Here is a 14,830-nt window from a genome sequence, read left to right on the forward strand (position 1 = left end):
GCTGTGGGTCAGGAACCGGCGGGCGGGGGCTTTCGTGGGAGGAAAATAGCGGTGTCCCCCTCCCACCCCGCTAGGCGATACGGCTCCCGAAGCGCTCTGCGTTCTCACTGTTGGTGCGAAGCGAGCGGTCTGATACGTGCTCTTAGGCAAAACGAATCAGGAGCATAAAGGCGTCAGAGACGAGTTGGGACCCTTCTCCAAGTACAGTGTCTTTACTCTTTCTTTTTACAAGCTGCTTTTTTTTTTTTTTTAATAGGCAAAAGCCGCAGGCTTTTATTTCAAGAGACAACTTTTAAATGCATTTTGCTGTAGACCAGGTAATATTAACGTAGAGAGCTTCCTACATCACTGTTAGAATTTACGGTTAAAGCGGACACTTTAGCACAGCAGCAAACCTTCATAACAGGTTGCATTCGCAAGTAAAGTTCTACCCCGTTTTAAAGGGAGACCGAATTTTTGATGTTTTAGTCAGGGCTGAGGATCATCATCACCATCACAGTTGCCATTTTTCGCCCAAGATCTTAAAGCATGCTACAATGACGGGTACTGTTATAATTTTTACTCTCCGGGTTAGAGAAATCAAGCAGAAGAAGTGTCAGGTGACTTGCTCAAGGTCACGCAGCAAAGCTGTGAATATAGATAATTCCCATGTGGCCTATTAAAAGCGTATTACCAGAAATTCTGGCATCCTTTTTCTAACCCCATGCTTTGCCGAATGTTTATGTATGAGCCGAGGCAGCTTAAACAAGGAGCACTGGAGAACTTCTGCGTACGGATTTGTTTAGCAGAATGGGCAAGGTACAAGTGCTTAGAGGTTTTTAGGCAACTGCAGCTGAGTAATTGAAACCTTTCTGGAACTAGAGGGCTTGAGGAAAGATCAGGTCTCTGCAGGCACTATTAGTGAGTGCTTGTGGCTTTTAAATACATTCTACAAGAACTAATTTGTTGGAGTTGAGGCAAATACAGTAAATATGAGCAAATGCAGCTGAAAGAGAAAGAAAGAATAAGGAACCTTGTGAGGCAGGTACTCTGGGATAAGTGCCTTTTGCAATATTACGGTGCCAGTGCGAAACAAACAGCGAGAGCTAGAAAGCTGAAGGTAGGTTTTGTATGAACAGTGCCAAGTGTGTCAGTGGTGTTACTGCAGTGTTTAAAGTGGGAACGTAGCATCAATTATCATGACTATTTGGAAAGAAAAAAGGGGGGTTGAGGGAGAGCCTGGCTCCTTGCAGCTCCATCCTCGTGGTGTTCTTCCCCAGGCTCTGCATTGACGTCACAATGACACGGTGAAGCCGAAGACAGGAGCTGGGAACAGTTCTTCTGCTTCACTTTTGATAATCGGGTGAATTTGTCACCGCTCCCTTCCTTCCAGCATGGCTAAGAGCGCAGAAGTGAAGCTGGCGATCTTTGGTCGAGCTGGCGTGGGCAAGTCAGGTATGTTTGTCGTCTGATTTTTTCTTATGCTTGTCATCAGGTAACTTTTTGCTCCCTGTGTGCAGACAAACTCTTTGTACAAAGGGACAGCTCTGACTTTATTCTTGTCAGGGAAGTCAGGGTCAGGCCAGGAGTTCTCTCTGCCTTGCTTTCCACGCTATTTTCTCCAGGTTCTCCAGAATAAAGTACTTTTATCACTTTAAAAACAACAACAAAACAAACTTCCCACCCCAACTCAATCCCACTTCTCATTGAGTGAGTAGCAAGATTCCTCTTTTCCATTGGAACAGAATTAGTAATATTTAATTTGTCTCTTCATATGAAGGTATCTATATTATGCTCACTATCCTCCAGGATAAGATCCTCTATTAAATATTGGGTAATAGCTGTAATTCCAGTTGATTTCAGTGATGAATTTTTATTCTCAGTGCTCTCTTGCATTTACATATTTACCTGGAAACCAAGAAAATAGGATGTGTAAAGTTTGCATTTGGAGAGATCTTTTGAGAAACAAATGTAGTCTGGTGAGTTCATATGGTAGAAACACAAGGGGGAGGCATAAATGTTAAAAATCCATTTCTACAGACAGCCTTTCCTTTGGTGAGACAAGGAGCATAACACGAGGGTTGCAGGCTCTCTCGGGTAGTTCAGTGGTGTTGCGTTAACTTGAGAGCTCCAGGACCACTCCAACATGTCCTTGCACCACAGGCTTGAGGAAATAAAGAGACTGAGTCTAATCATACTCCTGTACGGGCTTGGGAATTCTAAGGTACTATTTATTTTAGAGAAATCTGCACAAGACAAGCCAGGACGTGGGATGTACTGGTAAGAGCATTAGGCTAGACTCTCAGCTGCTGCCAACCAGCACCAGTTCCCCAAAGTAACTTTTGTATTAGAAGGGCCAAGGTTCTGGCCCATAAACGTATTATAGCTTTACGGGCCAGATAGTTTTGTTAACTTCAGATCGGGTTGTTTATAAAAGTGCATTTACCCAGAAGGTATTTTACCAGAACACTCTCAGTGAAGTAGCTCTGTCAGCCTTCAGGAAAAAAGGCATATGTGAGGCAGAGGTTGTTAGAGATTATACCGCTTACGCAAAGACAATGCAGATTAAATTCTACCTTTTTGAATAAAATACCTGAGGGAATGCTGATAATATACTGGGATAAGTTTAAACTGTTCCTTCTCCCCTGCTGTGCTCACCCCACCCCTCTTTTGTATTTGTATTTCACTGTCCTGTCCAAGTTTTGTGAGTAACTTCAGTGGTTCTTGCTTTGGTTTGTCTTACATTTGGTTGATGGTTTCTGTGGTTGTCCAGTCTTTTGGCTGGATTCAAAATAATGCAAGAGCATGTTGAAGTATTTGCAGGAAAACTGAAACACTAAGAGACTCCCCTTGCCCTGATATTCCTAATCATTTGAGAGCTTATATTTAAAAAATACAAAACTACCAGTTAAGTGCTCAGTTAAAATGCCTCACCAGCATAGGATCAACAAGAACCTTTTTCACCTGTTGTATCCTTTTTGTAGACTTCAATATACTAGGATTTTATGGTAAAAATGTTTTCCTGTAGTCCTGGAACCGGGCAGGAGATAATTTTTAATGAAAAGCCAATAAAAACATCCTAGTCCTTCAGAGTCTTCCCCCTGTCTCTTTTCTTTTTCTCCCATTTGAGATGCAAGGAAATATTACATAAAATATGACTAAGGTCCCCTCTTTTTGACTGTGACCATGCATGTGAAATTGTGTGGAAATGAAGGTGCAAATAAGTGGGCAGCACAACAAGGTGAATTTAGGAGTGTGGAGACACTACAGAGTGCTGTCGGCTACCTCAACAGAGCAGCAACTGTGCCTCCCAGAATCTCCAGCTTGCTTATGAAAACCCCTCTTGTACGTTCCCATAAAAGGATCCAGTTTCAACAGCTCGGCCAACTCCAGAGAAATAAGGGGGGGGGGGGGGAAAGGGGGTTTGAAAAAAACAATTTGCCTGTAGCCAACAGTAGCAACAGTGGGAGCTGTGGAAGTGCTGTTATACCTTTGCTAAAAGCAGAGCCGGACACAAAGTAGTCTCCAGATAGCTGTGTTTGGCGGATAAGCGCCCTACTAGATTAGTGTTGATGGTGTCTTTTTTTTAGTGTAGCTGTGCAATTCCCTATCCCTGTGACCAGTTTGTAATACATTGTTGAGACAGGATCCTGTGGCCATAGGTTACTAGAGTAGGCTTGGCCAGACAGCTGCAAGATAAGCCAGACTCCAGAAGCAAGAATGCAAGGCAGAACGCTGGAGCACGCTAGATATGTGCAATGAAAAGGAGACGTTGGGTGATAAATAAGGCCACTGTAATTGCCAGAAAGTCATGCCAAAATATGGTCGCTGGCTTGCTTGCTTGGCTCATCTTCATTTGCTGAGGAAGAGCCAGACATTAGGTTCTTAATCTGTAAGAGGCTTCACCACCTGACGGCATCTGTGAACTTACAGACACATATTGTAATATCCTGGAGAGGCTCCTCTTCCAGTTCCTGACCAGGACTTTGGATCAGTGAGTCAAAGCAGCTATGAAGAAAGGAAGTGTTGTGCTTCAGGACATGCGGAGAATTAAAGCTGTCCCTCATACACCGTGAAAGCCAATAGAACTGTTACCGTTAGTGAGAGCTGAGGAACATCCTTATCTCATCATTAATGCTAGACATCTGTTTAATGGGGTGCAAGGCTGCTTGTTCTACTAAGTAGTCCCAGCTGATCCAAGACTCTCCCAACATGAGGTGGGAAACCAGAACACTGTTCACAAGTCAGAATAGTGATAGCATCTCAAAAAAGCGTTAAAGCCAGGGAAAACAAAACTTCTCTCCACTTTCTTGCTGCTTGTCACGTTTCCATGGTTCAAAGGTTTAAAAAACAAATGGGGGGAATTGCAAGTCTGAGTGCCAGCTCTTTGCTGTTCTCCTTCCTTGCCTTGTCTCCTCCTGCCTGCTGGAGAAGGCCAGCAGAACTGCTAATCAACTCACCTGTCCTGTTTTGGTTTTTACTTAATGTAGACCTAAACCTCCTAGAAAAGGAGGAGCAAGCCAACTCAGAAAGTGCCTCTAGTAAGGCACTTAGTTCAGAATTACACTGAGTAGCAGATCACTGGTCAGCTCATCTGGGCAAGCTCATCAGGTACGAGCATCCCAACCTGCTCTTGTACAGTGGACTGGATGCTCCTCCATTCACCCAGCTCTTACTCTTCAGAAGTTGCATAAACTTTACTTTAAACTAGCTGAAAAAAAACAGATGCGGAGCTCTGCCTGAGCCAAGGAGCACTTTGCTGCTCTTTCACTCAGGAAGACGAGGAGACGCTCTGTGGGTGGGAAGGGACATTGCTAAGCCCTGCTATAGATAACAGGGCTGCACCTCCTAATTTGGGCTACAGTCAAGCGGCACTGAGAAGGACAGAGAGCTTTTAAAGTCTTTTTCTTCATGTCCAAGAGGAGATTGGAGGGAGCGGGGAATTAAAGTTGATATGAATTACTTAAACATTGCTGTTTAAATTGTTCTTCTGATGAATCCTACAGCTTCACTCCTATGGTAACAAAAGTTAGAATTTCCTAAATAGCTCCTTTTAAAAATACAGTAGTAACAATTAATAAAGACTTACAGGCCTTGTTCTTCCATGTCATTACAAGGTACAGTACGTGCCCAGAAAGCTAAAGAGGAGTGAAAATGTATGAACCAGGAGGAGAAAAGAAGGGCATGTACTGGATAGCGCTGCACGGCTCATACTTTTCCAACTCATAATTCAGTTGACTATGAATGCTCAAAATACCTCTGCTTAGGAGCCTTTATATTTTGGCCAAAAAAGAGAGAATGTCCAGCTGCACTATGTGCTGTCCAACTTGCCTTTTCGCTGTGTGTGTGTGTGCCAGGCTGAGTACTCCAAGTTTCTGGGTTAGCGTGTATGGTGTGCCCACAGAGGCAGATGCACTTCTCATCTGTCTGGATGGGTCGTGCAGCTGCAGCCATCGTATGTGACATGGAAGTGTGTGTGGTTTCTACCGGTGCTTAAATGACAGAAAGAAACTAAAGCTCCCACAGGCTCCCCCCAGTAAATATGCATCTGCTTCTAGGCAGCTATGCAAATCATTTTCTTATGCAATCAGGCACATGAGACGCAGGGCTGTTGTCGATCTTTTGATCCAGCTATAGCTCAGATGCTTGTGTTTGGGCAAGAGGGTGATCGATAAAGTGGCATCAGTAAACAACATCCTGCAAAGAGCCTGTCCCATCTCAGAAATTAAGATCTCACTAACTTCAATCATTTTAGTGTCACAGTTGGGAAAGTCCTGAGTAGACATAGATTTGTATCTGTTGGCTTACGCTATTTTCCCTGTCTAACCCAGGATGGAGGAACATACTTAAGAGAAAGATATCTGGATTTGAAAGTTCCTACGGAACAAATTCAAGCAACAACCAAGCCAAAGAGGCCTACAACAAATCTGTGTTTTGTTTTCATTATTTGGGGATATGTCTGAAATACACTAACAGGGATCACTTCCCAGTTGCAAGGTCTGGGCATGTGGGGAATAGAACTGAATTCAGCACCACCCCCCATTCAAAAAAACATACGGGTTACTGGGAAAGAAGCCCATTTCAAAGTGATTTTCTACTTCACAAATCCCTGCTCATATGTTTTCCCCCACTAGTTTCATTTCAGGGACTTTTGGGGAGGAAACATGAGTTATTAAGGAGCGATTAGTCATCAAGCTCATAGCTCTGCTAGTAAGGCAGGGAAAGCTACCACAAAAGCTTCAAAGTCCATGCTATCCCAACTGATTTATCTAGGGAAGATTACTGTAATAAGGTGTCTCTGAAATCCAAAAATGTGGGTGGAAGAAGACTGTGGATTTTCTGGTTTTTTTTTTTGTTTGTTTGTTTTTTTACACTGGTGGAGTAGATGAGTTGCTTTTTTTCCTTTGTTCTTAAGAATGGCAATGACAACCAGATGCTTAAGCAATTATTCAGTGATCAAGTTTAACACCCACTATATTAATTCTCCCTAATATTTCACTGGTAAAGTACTCATTAAACAATCCCACTTTTTGCATCCTTTGGTTTTACACTTTTCAACCAGGTACAGGTTCACTGAGGTACTGTGCATGCATGTGTATATGTACTGGCAGAAATATAACAGTAATTAGGTCACACTGGATGAGGTTTTGTGATTATTTCTCCCCAGCAAGCATGTAAATGTGTCCCCGTGGAGCAGGTAATATTGCAAGCAACCAGTTGCATTCACGTGACCTTTCCACACTTCTGTCCAGTGGGTAACGCTGATGCCTATACAGAGGGTGAGCCCTGGGTTCATGGATCAGTGAAAAAAGTCGCTGTCACCCATGAATGTGTGGCCCTGAGAGTCCTTGCCATGCCAGCAAGGAGAGGGGCTGCTGTTGTAGTGGACAGTTTTGGGGCCAGGCAGGGTGTACAATAATAACCAAGTGCAGGGCTGTACTGGGATCAGCAGTACCTGGGGGCAACCCCAGCATGCCACTTGGAAAAGCCCCCCTAGCCTTACCACACAGATACAAGCAGTATAGTATTCAGTCAGCAGCTGTGTGACAACCAGTCTTTCCTGGACTTTCTCAAAACTGCCTTTGTTGATTGTTGTTATGTTAACACTGAAGAGAGGGAACACCAAGAACTTGGGCTAGACACACAAGCATTTGCTCTGAGTGGCAAGATGGTCTACTTCTATCTGTTACCCCCTCCCTTTCCTCTGCTTATTTGCCTGTCCATAGTTCACTATAGCCTTGCAATTGGTGTAGAAAGCATTCATGCTCTGCTCGACATTCAATCTTCCTTCTGGCTAACCATGAAATAATAGAAGGCAGAATTTCTCTAACCAAACGCCAACTTGTTCATTCAAGCATAGCTGCCTTCCCTGTTCCATCTCATTTAACTACATCTGACATCTGCTCTACCTGCGTCCCCTCCCAGCAGCTGGTGGCAGCTGTTAGAGCTAAGACTAGTCCTGCTGTTCTTTGTTTCTGTTTAGATTGAGCTAAATATAGCCTGCTGTTTGATTACCAAGGAAGGAATGCCAGGATTCAAGATTTATGCATGCAGCACAGATTTTTCTCCAGGCCTGTGCCCAGCCACCCCCCGCAGCTCTTGCCTTGATAAGATAGCCATCCTGCCCACTTCTGTCTCCTGTAGTCATTGCGAAAGACAACCAAAAAGCTTCCTGCTGGAGTCCCAGGAATTGTTCGCCGGCTTACTGCAAAGCCTTGCACTGTTTTGGCCAGTTTGCTGTTCCCTACCAGGTCACTGAATGCACTGGTGTCTCCTAGGCTGCTGACCCTAATGGACCCTTTCAGAAATGCTAAGATTTTATTCTTCCACAAACTTGTTCTTTACCTCCCTGCTATCTGGAGTCCCCGCCTACCCCTTGCCTTGCATATACTTCTTTGCTTCATTTCTTCTCAGCTATCACCCTTCTTTTTCACGTTGCCAGTTTAGTACATGTTTCCTAAAGTCTGTGTATGGTGGAATCACTTCTGCTGTGTACTTTACATGAAAACTTTGTATTTACAGTTGCCTTCTCAGCCTCCTCACTTAGTGCTTCCTCCCATCTCTGTTTCTCATCTCCAGCTCCTCCGTTACTCTTTGCCCACACTGTCAGTGCATCATTAAAGGCTCAGTGCATGAGTTCCAAACGAGCTGACCTGGCAGCAGTGATGTGATGTGGCAAAGAACAGCCACCCTGAAGTGGTTCCTACTGTCCTGGAAACCATTCGCTGGCTTGGACTTTGAGGATGCTCCAAGCTTTGACTGCTTCAGACAGTTCACGCGGGTTAAAAAGGGAAGCAGTATAATATCTTTACATAGCTAGCCTTGGTCATAGAAGTGGGTAAATGTACCTATTTTGGCTTTGTGGCAGAGCAGGAGAAACAAGTTATGTCTGTATTTCCCAAGAAAACTTTCTTTCTCTGCATTTATCTTTGTGCCACCCTTGCATCTTTTACATTTTTAGCACCCAAAAATAAATATGTAACTATATGAAAAAAACACTGCCTTAAATTAGGAGTATCAACAAAATGCTTCAGGCTTCAGCCGAGCTGTGGTTATAGGGCTGTCTTTAACTGCTGTTGATTGAAGGTGTACCCTCTCACCACACACCTGGCAGGCACTCCCAACACTGTGGTGAGCAGGAGAGTGGAAAAATTCCTGTAAGTTAGCAGTGGACAAGGCATCTACAGCATCCTCATCCATTTGCTGCTTTTATTCCAAGTCTGTGTTTGCTCTGCATTACTGACAGTCTTTTATTCTACCTGCTGCTGCAGAGTTACAACTTTGGGAGAAGGCACCCCTTGGCTTTCCTTCCCTTTCCACACGCAGTTTGCGGGGCGCTGCCATGAGCTCTCCCCATTGCCACTTCACTGGTTATGGGGCTCCCACCTCACCAGCTCTCAACCTGGCCTGCTGTTTGAACTAGCCTTTCTTTCCATTCGCCTCAGATTAAACCAGCTCCCCCGATTTCATTGACTCCTACCTCTTCCTAGAGTCAGAAAAATAACTGCAAAGGGAGGTGCATCTGTTTCTATAGCCTCTTCATAATTCTGAATGGGAAAAGTACTTTTTATGATTGTTTCCCACCAGGTAGAGCATTCACTCTGCTGGAGTTAGTCTGCAGCTGTTAGTTTCTGATGGATTTGCCATGTAGGTGTTGGGAAACGCCATATATTATGCTAGTGACGCTGTAGATAACTCATATTCTATGCATACAGTATGAAAAGATGAATGGCAAGAGAAGCATGAAGCCCTGGGGAAGGAAGTAGTAGATATATTAAACATATGTGCAGCTCTAAAACGCCATAGAAATTGGCTGGAGTCTCCAGCTGCCTTCCCAGAAATGTTAGACAGCAGTCTGCGCACAGGAAAATGAGAGAATATGTTGAAAACATCAAGCCTGGTTTTGAAAGCACATGAAGCTCCTGATGTTCACAGGTTGTTTTGCTGCTGCCACGCAGGGGTCAGAGGAAAGGAAGCTGCAGACAAGCAAGAGCAGACGCCCGGGGCAGCGATGCATTACCGTGTGGGAACTGTTTAGATAAGTGGCTTGAAAAGTTTTCAAGCTGGAAGGATGCAACTGGAGAGTACACAGGATATACTCTCCCAGGGAGGGAATTTCTTTAGCAGTTGAACAGCACTCTAGCTTTCCAAAGGGCTGTGGGAACAAGGGCCACCACCATGACCCTCCCGCAAGGCACGCCACCATGACTATCCTCAAGTGGCCAATATGGAAACCGAGGTGAAGGAAGGAGGAGCCTGATAGTCTCAAGTCACCAAGGGAATTGCGACTTGGGCATTGCCAAAGCTTCTTATATATATACTCTCAGTATAACTATAATGCAGTCTATCACAGATTTGCACAACCCTACTCTGGAGGGCTCAGTGGCTTATCTCTGTGCCTGCCATGGGAAACAAAAATCCGACTCAGCGGAAGCCAGTTACGCAGAGCTGTCGACCATGATCTTTTCCTGACCTACCCAGCAGTTGACCTGTGCCCTTGAGGAGCTTTACAAGTGAGAACTACAAGTCTGACATTCGGAGCAGGGAAATGCAAGAAAAAGTAGAAGCCAAAAAATTGGAGTGGGCTATTTATTTCTCCACTGAAATAGGGCTGCAGAATAAATAGAAATATATTGGAGAGTCACCACAGAAGAATGCAGTATTAGACCCATGGGGAGCAGGAAAAAAGCACAAACAAAAAAAGTCCCAAACCCCACACTCTGCAAAACGTGGGGCATGGGAGTATGAGTGCCAAAACAAACACCTTGTGTAACCAACCTTAGTGGCAGAATCTGTGATGCCAAGCACTATTGCTTAACCCAACTGGATGCTTGTGGTTACATACACTGAAGCTGGTTCTGCTCCAGGCTGAATTCCAACATGAAATAATTTAATAGTGATCCACAGCATGAGTTTGTCCCACAAGTCCACGTCTGTTAGATCTATTGCCAGGCAAAGTTTCAGGAAATTTATCTCCAATTAAGAAAACTTGACCTTTATCTACAGGGAGCAAGGTAGGTCACGAGATTATCAAAGAGGAGAGGACTATCAGTGTCCTTATTTATGTATTTATTTAGAAAGTTGCCCTTCAGTGACGTGTGGTCTTGGACCCGTTCTGGCAGTGGATGCCTGCTTACCCCAGCTGAGGATCTGGCCAAACAAGCTTCTTTACAAAGCTGGGAGTGTGAAGTGGGCTGCCTACCTCCTGCTGCTGTGCTGTGCCCATGCAATCACCTTTCCCCCTGCTGCAAGAGGGAGCTGAGGAATTTGCCTTATTTCCTGACCACAGTCAACAAAATCACTAAAGTAAGAGGATCAAGAGCTCTTGTAATTCATATCCTAGCAAGTGCAACTGCACATGTTGGCCTTATGTCCACTCTTTCGTTTTATTTATGTTTACCTTGCTGACAAGAACAAGGAGCACAGCAATTGTCCCATAAAGGTGCACAGTCCTGAAAGAACAACACCTGCCTTTGAAGAGCTGCAGGCAGAAAGGTTGAAGGCAACAAGAGACAACTTTATCCAGGGCACAGCTTACTGTATTTTAATTATCAATTACTCATATACCATGTCCTATTGATGACTTTGTGACTAAAGAAATAGGCTTGGGCATAGGACTGTGAATAATCCAGCTACAGGCTAATGAGCATAGGTTGGCCATAGATGGAAAACAATCCAAACTGGGCAGAAAGCCCCATGCTTTTGAGATTTGATAATTGAAAAATGTAAATCAAAATTCTCCCCAGTATGTGTCAATGGAAGAAGGATTCATTAATGGGCTGTACTGGTAAGACATGAAAAGTAAGTGACACAAAAGTCGATGATAGAAAAAGCAATCCAGGCTCATTTTTTTTGCTTGAAAGCAAGTGACTGACCAGACTGGAGTGTTCAGACCCATTCGCAGGGAGAGGCAGTCTTGTTCGGAAGCACCAGCTGACCACCCTCTTCCTCATATAACTGATACTGTCTCACTGAAATGAAAGCAAGCACTGGCTGAGCTAAGAAATCAAGATCTTGCCTTTAATTAATCTTCAATGCCCCATGGTAACCTCAAATAAGTACATCTCATGCAAGAATACTGTTTCATTAGTGTTCAGTGTAATTAAAGCAGTCTATTTCTCACCACCCCCAACCATGCATCCTCAATATCACTTTGTTAATTTCTTGGGGATTTTTGTTTTCAGTTTGATCTGGCACCTGAAACAACCAAGCCTCTCTCATGAAACAAACTACCTCTATTCTAAATGTACTCAGTATGACTGTTTTCTTCATTAATTTTTTTTTTATTTAGGCTCTAGCATGAAAGAGGCACCTGAGCTTTGACTCAGCACCACTATGGTGGAAACCAGTGGAAGTTCACATAGTGCTCAGTGTATGTTGGGAGGAGTTTGGGAACCTGTACTATAAGAAATACTTGCATAGTTTGGACAGGTCTTATGTATAGTTCTGCAGACTTCTAGAGCTCCAAGGAAAAGATCATGCACCATTTCCACTCTTTCCTGCTTGAAAAGGCAGACACATTGGATTCCAAGCTAAGAAAGGAGCTTTGCCTGTTCTATTTTCCTAGGCCCCCTCTACAGGAATTTCATTCTCCTATTTTATTTTCATGCTGAAACCTCAGTAAAGTTGCCTATTTCCTAAGCAGTTGTAGCACCTATGATATATATTGATCTGTAAAATCATGGGCTGCATGGTACAATAAGCATCAGCTCTGGAGCAGGCTTGCTTGACATCCCTTTGAAGATGAGGCAAGAGACAGACCGTGGAAAATGCAGAATGACCCTAGAGCAGTTTCTTGATTTTTAGCACCTTACAGGTATGAAAAGTATAATAATTTGCCTGCAGGAGGTCTCTAGACCCAGCTGAACAAAGCTTCAATATTGTTAGGACTAATTTCATGTTCAGTATCATACACCTCGCTTCACATTAGGTCTGTATCTAAAAGACTTTTTAAATCACCTAAAATAATTTTGCCTGCCTCATTTTATAGCATTTCTTCAATTGCCAGACATTTACTGAATGATACTTTCTAGCAAGCTGTGAAAATTTTAATACCATCAAGTCTGAGGAACTTTGTTGCACATGAGAGCGCAGCAAGTATTACTTTTTGTTCCCAGCGCTGCAGCATGGACCTGGACTGGCTGCGAATAGAAGCAGGGAACTCAACAGAAGAGTGACCTTCACAGCCACGTTAAAACAGTACATTGCCACCTCAGATCCTACTTCTAGTTTCTGCACAGGAGGTAGCTGACATTCATGTTGTTCAGAAAGGCAGGGAAAATAACAATGACCAACAGCAGGAGTTGGAACAGGGCTTAGGGAAACATGTTCATGATTAAAACACCTTGAAGCTCAACTGTGCACTGTCATTTTCTGTTCATTCCCATTAATACCTTGTTCTTGGTGAAGGTTAAAATGCTTTTGTGTTTTTTGGATAACAAGACATAGCAGATGGAAAAAAGTCTTTAGTTTCAAGCGTGGGCAGACTGACATCATGTGTTAAAAGTACTAAATCACTGTGCAATTCCAGGACTTCTCTGTTCGCTTTAATAGGCGACTCTTAAGAAGTTGGGGCTCTACACTCCTGTGACATTCTAAAGGCATATTTCATATGACATTTCAGAACACTTTGAACCTGCTGATGGCAGAAATGCTCTCAGATCCTAAACTGTTCTGCTCAGAAAAAAGTTTCCAGGGCAGTCACGAACATAGGATGCTGGGTGTGCCTCCTGGAGTACTAAACCAGTGGGATTAGTTTTGCACATGGGTCTCTCTTGTAAGGCATAATTCAGTTGCACCTCTACAGTTTCTGAAGAGTCCTAGGGATCATCTTAATGATGTTGCTCTTTTATTTGGAGAACAAAATGAATGTGGTTTGTTGGGGGTTTTTTTGAATCTGAATATTGACATCTAGAAAAAGTTACCTGCCTGAAGCTTAGAGCACTGAGTGACATTCTGTAGTTCCCTGTTGGATTGCAGGCTTTCTGAGGAGCAAGGCTAGCATCACAGTAAAAGTGGTGGTACATGACCCAAGAGATGCAGGTTTGATTCCTATAAGCAAAGTTCCTGGGCTGCTGGCTTTCAGCTATTCTAAAAAAAACCCCCAAAAAACCCAACAAAAAACCCAACAAAAAAAAACACACCAAAAGAAAACAAACCCCACACTCAAAAAAGAACCCCACAAAAACAGGCTAGGAGAAAAGTGCATGAATGCATGGAGCCACTGGGTCACTATGGGAATGAGAACTGTCTCTTGTAGAATGCCCAATGACTGTTCTGTCTTCAGTTTATCCCTGTACCCTTCACATGAGGGACAGCCAGTACCGAAAAAGCCTTATGGACTGGGACACGTTTTAGCACAGTACAGGAGCGTGCAGTGATACTAATGTGTGAACTCCTCATATCACTCAAGGACTTTAGTGAAGCACTGGGACATGATCAAGGAATTTTGTTATCTCAGCACAACTCTGTAGCCACTACTTCTAAAAAAAATTACCATCCTGAAGCTTTCTGGTGCACAGATGAAGTAAAACAAGTGTTATTTACCACCTTACTACAGGAGGACTTACACCATCTGTATCTCCAGAAGCCAGGTCACAGCAGCTCCTTCAACTCATGCATTTGAAAGGAGAACATTGTTGCCTAAATATCATCACATAGGTAGTGCACTTGCTACCAAACTTCAATATTAAATAATCCTGGAGAAACTGAACGACAGTAACGTGAGATACATGTATGGACTATCTCTACTCTTAGGGAGTCAGTGCAGGGCTCTCTAGCAGTAGTCTCAGCAGTGCAGACCTTGTCCAATTTTAAGTAACTCATGAACCCCCTAGGATTTTATTCCTCAGTAATTAATTTCCCCAGTGACAAGCATTTTATGTCCTTCATTGCAAGGGGGTCAGAGTAGATGACTGCAGTGACCCTTCCCGAGTTGAAAAATACGATCTTGTTGGCCATGAGTGTATTAAATTAAAATTTTTCCCTGGTGCTTAATTGCCCCTTCTTTGCCTTTTGAGCTAAATGACTTCTGTAGTCATGATCCTGTCCTCTGGGCCACTTGAACTTTCCTTCTTCTTAGCAGAGTTTGCATTCTATATATCTGATTATTCCTACATGCTGTCTAACCACATGGAACTCCATCCTCATTTTATAAGACAAATTATTTTCCTAATACAATTATGAAATTTTTATAGTATTTAAGAAAAAAACCAAATTTATGTAACTTCCTGTTAAATAAAACAAATACATATAACTTTATGGCACTAAGTTGAAAGCATTAGCTGAGTCAATGTTTGGAGTGTGCTACAGGGGTGTTAATAAGAACTAGCAAATTTTATGCATTTGAACT

General features: G+C 43.3%; 1 protein-coding gene across 2 annotated transcripts in view; it reads left to right on the plus strand.

Annotated features, from left to right (window-relative positions):
• Window positions 1-1,257: 1,257 nt before the first annotated feature.
• Window positions 1,258-14,830, plus strand: part of RERG (RAS-like, estrogen-regulated, growth inhibitor) — a 106,781-nt gene continuing 93,208 nt past the window's right edge. The window contains exon 1 of one of the 2 annotated variants that reach the window (XM_010566126.1): window positions 1,258-1,434. In XM_010566126.1, coding sequence (XP_010564428.1) covers window positions 1,374-1,434 — 61 coding nt within the window. In that variant the 5' untranslated portion in view covers window positions 1,258-1,373. The remainder of the gene's footprint in view (window positions 1,435-14,830) is intronic. The other variant, XM_010566127.1, reaches the window with a different exon arrangement.

The sequence above is a fragment of the Haliaeetus leucocephalus genome, unplaced genomic scaffold, assembly GCF_000737465.1.
Source record: "Haliaeetus leucocephalus isolate CR32 unplaced genomic scaffold, Haliaeetus_leucocephalus-4.0 Scaffold206, whole genome shotgun sequence".
In the NCBI taxonomy this organism is placed as follows: Eukaryota; Metazoa; Chordata; class Aves; order Accipitriformes; family Accipitridae; genus Haliaeetus; species Haliaeetus leucocephalus.